Below are 7,221 nucleotides of genomic sequence, written 5' to 3'. Positions count from 1 at the left end.
CCCATCACGGCTTCTCTCAGCCCACGCCTTGCTCACCTTTCACCTTTCGTCTCCCTGCCTCACTCATTTCCTGTTCTAATCACTGTCAAAATGTTCTCCATCACAGCATCGCTCTGCTCCAAACGCTCCAGGGCTTCCTCCTTGCTCATAAACGACAGTCCAGATATCATATTGTTGCAGCAAAACCAGAAATGAGATTTTTCTGATAAACAAGGAAAAAATGAACAGGCTGGGGAAACAACATAAACAGGCCTGAAAGAGTTAAGCAATCTTGGTTATTCTTTAGCTGTTACTACTAACAAACATTTGTAGCTAGACTTATCCTTCACAAAGCTGATTACCTTCTGACTCCATACAAATTACCCTTTGCACCTGGCATTTCTTCTCCCCGTGCATTCCCTTGTAGCATTCTTCATTTCAGAAAGAAGGTCACGGGCCAATAACACCAGACCAGATAACTTCAAGGATGCCAGCTTTGGCCATAAATTTGCAGAAGAAAAGAAATGCAAGACCTTCACCAAATTGATCCTTATCATATACCCCAGACTACAAGCCCCACCTATAAAATCTTCTCCGATTCCCAAAGGAGGGTGGCACAGTTATTGAGGCATTAGCATACTGTGTCTTCCCTTTGCCTGGCAAAGAAAATAAAAAGCCTCTCTATTTCTTATCTTCCAATTCTCTGTCTCAGTGTTTTTATTTGGCATCAGTGCACAGGGAGCCAGATTTGGCAACAATATCAATACTCAGCGATGCCCGCTGCAATTTGGGAATCCCACCCACCTCCTCAATCTTTTCTCCTTCCTCTGACACGAGCTCTCTGTCTATCTCGTAAATATTTCGTTATTTCTCTCCTCTTTTACCTCCAGTCTCAACTGGATTTAGGGATCTTTATTCAAGTATTGAATAAAGTATGACAGTGCCCACTGTTAATTTCTAAAATTTTAAATTACACTGCACCTTAATGCCCATGTATTTACTTTTCTCAGTGGGTCAGTAGCCCTCACAAAAGCACAGTTCTCAGTCCCAACGTAAGGCCTTGCCTTTTCCAAGCTCTTCTTTTAAGAGACATAAATGTCTGCAAGTTGCACCATATTCGGTCCCGGAAATTTTGCGTCGACGATTTTATCAGACCACTTCCCTCCAAGCCAAGAAAGAGCTGGGATCAGAATAGGGCACTGGGTGACTGAAATGAAAGGGCTGAAATAGGTCAGAACAAGCTGGAAGGAGCGGTAACACCAAAGGTGAGCTGGCAATGGTTTTGGCTGCACTGGGACCTGTATCCTCACGTGGATGGACCAGAGCCGGCAGCTCCCTTGCCTCCCAGGACCCCACACTCTCCATGCTTCCCCTACTTCCCTGGCTTCCCAGTTGCCTTTACCTGCCCCTTCCTGGGCACCTGCCCTCTAACCAGTCGGTTTGCCTACCGGGCCCTCTCACCCGCTCTCAAGCCTTCCACTGCTAAGGATTCCACAACACCAGCTCCAGCCCACTGTCTCTTCTGAGCTCTAAACGTATGCCTGCAACTCCCGCCTCATAAGCTCCTCCCACCCCACAGCCTCTTGTCCAAGTCTGCCACCATTTCTCTCAGAATGTGGTACCTTGGTATTCCTCGCTGCTCCTTCCAGAATATGGATAACTCAAATACATCAGCCATCCAAGTGGGCAGTTTTCTTAGGGCCGTCTATCTTCTTCACACCCCACGTCTAACCAATAACCAAGTCATGTAGATGCTGCCTTCTAATAACTCCAGTACATCATTTTCTCTCCACCTCCACTGCCACCACCCAAGTCCGAGCCATCCTCATCTCTCACTGGGAGGATTCAACAGGCTTCTCCCCTCATTTGCTTTCTCCCCTTTAAAAACACAAACCTGATCTTTTAAAAACACAAACCTGACTTTACCTGCTTAAAAATATCTCAAAATGCCTTCAGAATAAATCCAATGTCCTTAGTATGTTTACAAGGTTGTCAGTGACCTGGCCCTGTCTACCCCTTCACCCTGAACTCGTGCCACTTTGCCCCTCATTCTTTTGGCTTCTGCCAAACTGGCTCTTTTCCAGTTTCTCTAATACACAACAGTCCTTCTAGATTCGGGGTCTCCACGCATGCTGTTCTCATTGCCCGAGACATGAATCTCTTTCCATACGTCTACCTGCACCTTCATCTGGCTAAACCCTCCCCTTCCTATCCATTAGGTTGCTTTCTCAGAGAGACTTTCCGTGACTTTTCAGAATAGATTAGGTTCTCCCCTCCCACTGCATATATTGGTATTTCCATACAACCCTTTTCTTAATAACCACCCCCAACCGTGATCATCTGTTCAAGCTTTGGCTTCCCTGCTAGCAGAGATGCTCCGTGAGATTCAGAACAGTGTTTCTTTTCATCATGCCTCATTCCTCAGCTCCAAACACGTTCCTGGACCAAAGATCTCCATCTTCTATGCATGAATGAAAGAACTGATAATTTTAATAAGTATTCCAGTCTACTATGCTCACTATAGACAAGCTTGCATTCCACTTTAAATTCCTTTGACTGTAACCTGATTTTTGGCTAGCCATATTTGACATTCCCTGCAGCAAATCTATGCTTTCCATTCTGCATCACGGAGAGACCGGGACTAGTAAGAAAAAGGTCTAAAATTCCATGGATGGAGGAAGGCGGATAGATCCCAAAGAAGGGGCAGCCTGAGCAAATGTGGAGAGATGGGAGAGCATTGGACATTTGGAAAGAAGGGAAAGGAAACTGACACTAAACTGAACACTCTTACAAACACAACCTCATTTAATCTTTCTAAAATCCTGCGAAGGAAGAATTACTAGCCCAGTTTTACAAATGAGGCAACCAAAGTTCTAAAAGTTAAGGAAATTGCCCAGGGCCACACGGTAGGAGAGACAGACATGAAATGTTACTCCTTATGCTTTCACCCAGCCTATTTCCTCAGCCTGGACTATCCATTCTCCACTATCTAAATCTAATTCTTCAAGACACGGCTAAAATGCAGCCTTCGGGAAGCTTCCTTAATTCTTGGTGTTAGCTTCAGTCACTCCCTTCCCTTCCGTCTGTTTCTGTCTCTACTACAGCACTTCTTTTATTCTGCTCATGCTATTGTCTTCTACACGGGTCTTGCCCACAAGTTCCAAGCCTGTTAAGGGCCAGTGGCTCTCTTTGCCACCTCTTTCCCATGGCTTCCAGTACAATGCCTTACACATGATGGAACCATGAAGAAGGTTGTCAAGAGGGCTCCAGGAGGGCTTCACGGAAGTAGGCTCTATAGGATCACCTTTTCCCCTCTGCCTCCAAGTCTTGCTCCTGAGTCCAGGCTCTCTTAGGATTCTCCTCCAGGGAAGCCACAGTGCTTTGAGCAACCCTGCAGGGAATATAACGGCCTACTTGTGGACAGCACTGGATGGAAGACCTCCTGGATGGAAGAGTCCAGAAAAGGGGAAATTAAGATCATAATTTTTCCTTGGATATTCCTTTTTTTACCAAAATACTCCAACACTTGTCCAGCCTTTCAGGCTCAGAAACCTAAACTTCCTTTTCTGGAGGGTCATCGAGGGCTCAGATGGTCCTCCATGTATATCAAGCTTTCTAGAAAACAAGCCTGAGTCATCATCACTTAACAGATGGAGTAAAATTGTCATTTCCTTCTAATTTATCAGCAACTGTTATATATTTCTGTACTAGAAAAGGAACTTTTTTCTATATGCACTCAGAGTGGTAAATCAAATTTGCCATTGAAGTAATGAAAAAGCAGGTATGTCTTTGTGACTCAAATGTATGTGTGACTGAGAAAGATTCTACAAAGGATAGTGAGGGGACTTCCCTGGTGGCGTAGTGGTTGAGAATCTGCCTGCTAATGCAGGGGACCCTGGTCTGGGAGGATCCCACATGCTGCGGAGCAACTAGGCCCGTGAGCCACAACTACTGAGCACGCGCATCTGGAGCCTATGCTCCGCAACAAGAGAGGCCGCGACAGTGAGAGGCCCACGCACCTCGATGAAGAGTGGCCCCCGCTTGCCCCAGCTAGAGAAAGCACAGAAATGAAGATGCAACACAGCAAAAATAAATAAATTAGTTAATAAACTCCTACCCCCAATATCAAAAAAAAAATAAAAAAGAATCTGCCTACCAATGCAGAGGACATGGGTTCAATCCCTGGTCCGGGAAGATCCCACCTGCCTCAGAGCAACTAAGCCCATGGGCCACAACTACTGAGCCTGAGCTCTAGAGCCCGTGAGCCACAACTACTGAAGCCCACATGCTCTAGGGGCCTGTGTGCCGCAACTACAGAGCCCGAGCGCTGCCACTACTGAAGCCCAAGCACCTAGAGCCCGTGCTCCGCAACGAGAGAAGCCACTGCAATGAGAAGCCCACACACCGCCATGAAGAGTAGCCCCTACTCGCTGCAACTAGAGAAAACCTGCACGCAGCAACAAACACCCAACGCAGCCAAAAATAAATAAATAAATTTATTTTTTAAAAAAAGTTTTAAAAAGATAGTGAGGAATGAGTTCAGTGTGGGCTCTATGTAACCAAACATAACATTTCAAGAGCACAGAGCTGCCATGAGGCAGAACATGGTCATGTTCAGGGTAGTCATGAAATATGGAATGGACAGCCAGGGCTAGAAGCCTAGTAGTCATTCAGTACAACTTCCTCCCTTTATAGATAAGGAAGGTCCAGAGAATGTGTGGGAATTGCCAAAGGTCACGCAACTGGTTAGGGTCAGGGTCAGAGTCAGATCCAACTCTATTGCCTCTCCCACCACACTGTCTGCCACACCTGCCACTCCACACCCTGCCTGGGCCACATTTGCTCTAATCAGGGGCCCATCTTCTCCAGCAGCCAGGAGTTCATAACAAAGGGAGGGAGGAGAGAATCATGCACTGGGCATGGGACCTTTGCAATTGACCACCTGCATGCATAAGTCAGTCTCGCATCATATTAGATGCCCGTATTTTGTTTATAAAAAATGCTTTGAAAAATTGTAAAGTACCATATAAACATTAGAGCTTGAATGTAATTATTATGTGCTTTGATTCTGGGCTGTTACTTCAACTTTATGATTGGCTATTTTGTTTTCACAGTTAATTGATCTTTATATCTGGAATTGAAACTTGGCCAACATGACCTTAGTGGAAAATTCATCTCCCAGAGGGTAAAGAATGTGACAAGAAGAATGCTAATCTAGACACACTTCTGTCCAAGAAGACATCGATTATGTGAAAGAGGAATTTTGAGGAAAAAAATGCGTGTCACTTTGGGGTTTGTGATAAAGGAAGGACAGTCATCCCCGGCAGTAGTCAGAATAGGTTAGGCTGTACCAGAGTAACACATAGACCCTGAAATCTCAGTAACTTAAACACGAATGCAGGTTGTTCTAGTCTCATACGTTTACAGCCACACCCCACAGCCACACCCTCGGGAACACACCACCTCTGAAGTTGCTGCGTCAGGGGAAGTTGGCAACGACAGAGGCACACACTGACCCTCGATTGCATCAGCCTAGAGGTGTAAAATGTCACGTCTGACTTCCTGCTCACAGTGCATTGGCCAGACAAACCATGTGTCCCTGATCTAACTGCAAGGGAGATCAGGGCATGACGATAGACATTTACCAAGTAATCCCACCAATGAGTAGATGGATGTTCGATGAGCATGGTCTACCAAATATATGTTCCTTAGATTTCAAGAGAGCAAATATTGAAATGCTGGAGCATCTCATCTGTATCGAAACAAATGTATACATGCCTTGAGGAAAAAAAGACTGAAAGGAAATACACCAAAATAATAATAGTGAATACTTTTTTTGAATAATTATTCAATTGTTTGGGGATTTTATTTTCTTCTTCTCTCTTTTTTTTTTGTATTTTTTGTATTTCCCTAGCAATATTTAATCAACATGTTTTAGAACCCAAAAGAGTAATACAAGTGTTTTTTTTTTTAATTGAGAAACAAGTTCAGGCCAGAGATAACTATGATTCCCATAAGGAAAAGAAAAGAAAATCTTTTAAGAATGCACTTCTAATTAGACATGAATTAGACAGTCTAATTAGACAGTCACAATTAGCCAGCAAGAAGAAAATGAGAGAGAAGCATAGACATGACTGTGCCACACAGGAAGCTTTCTGATGAACTAGGATTTTTTTTTAAGGTTTTAAAAATTTATTTATTCAGTTCATAAAAAGTTCCCCACCCTCCAAGTCTTCATCCATGGTATTTTCAGGACCACACCCTGTTCTGTAGCTTCTTTTACTGTCCAAATTGTATCATGTTTCTTGCTGGAGTCCAGGCAATTGAAAATAAACAGACTCACATCTGGGGAATCAACAGACCAACAGTGGCAAAACACAATACCATGAAACAGAAAAATAAAATGTTTGTTACAGGAGTGCATCTCACGAGTGTGGCTCGCTGGCGGCGGCAGCTATGTGAGCGTTTCTTTCTGCCTCGAGTTCAGAAACCATCTGGGCTATCTCAGGGTGACTGAATTTTCCTGCTGTGGACTTGTAGAAGTCCTGCAGTCTCCCAGGTTTGTTCTCAAGGTCTTCATATTCAGATGCCTGAAGAATCATTTCACATTGGTCCAGCTGCTTCACAGATTTAACTTCTGCACTAGATTGGGTCTCATATTCTTTCCAAAGTTCATAGAGCTCTTTTCTGAGATCCTCTGGGAGTAGCTGGGTTAGCTGCTTCATAGCTTCCTCTTCTCGCCTATGTTTTTCCTCTTTGGGGATGTTATCTGCTGGTGCTATGTCCCCAGCGATGCATTCTGTCAAATCATGAACCAGGGCTAGGCGTACACATCGGTCTTTGTTAAGATGTTCATCTTTGGTCACCAGAGCCATAATTGCCATCCTATACATGTGACCTGATATGCTCTCTGGCTTCTGGACATTTCTGTATGCCCAGCCAGTACATGGGACTCTCTTGAGCTGTCCCACCAGCCGCAGGAACTGCAGCAGGTTCTAGGCCCCGTGGCCCGAGATGGGCGCAGCCATGCGGCTACCCAACCCAACAGTGAACTATGATTTTTAAAGTGTGTCTGTGAAAGAGAGAAAAAAGGACACAGAGCCAATGGAGAAGGCAAAGAGGGGGCACAGCTCTATTTACCACCATCTCAAGAGAAGAAAGAAAGAGAATTTAGAAACAATAAAAGCACATACATCAGGGAACAAACAAGCTTAGGGGAAGACAGGGGATCACAGCTAAATG

The 7,221-nt window shown here is 44.6% G+C and overlaps 1 protein-coding gene across 1 annotated transcript; it reads right to left on the bottom strand.

Moving 5' to 3' along the window:
- Positions 1-6,404: 6,404 nt before the first annotated feature.
- On the bottom strand, positions 6,405-7,007 carry LOC307196157 (5'-deoxynucleotidase HDDC2-like; the record flags this gene model as incomplete). The annotated part of the gene is given in 2 exon segments (XM_079940908.1): positions 6,405-6,974; positions 6,978-7,007. Coding segments are annotated over 2 exon segments (600 nt in total).
- Between the last annotated feature and the right edge of the window lie 214 nt (positions 7,008-7,221).

The sequence above is a fragment of the Stenella coeruleoalba genome (assembly GCF_951394435.1).
Source record: "Stenella coeruleoalba genome assembly, chromosome: 13".
Lineage (NCBI taxonomy): Eukaryota > Metazoa > Chordata > Mammalia > Artiodactyla > Delphinidae > Stenella > Stenella coeruleoalba.
The sequence above is the reverse complement of the archived record's forward strand: the minus strand, read 5'-3'. Positions and strand labels throughout refer to the sequence as shown.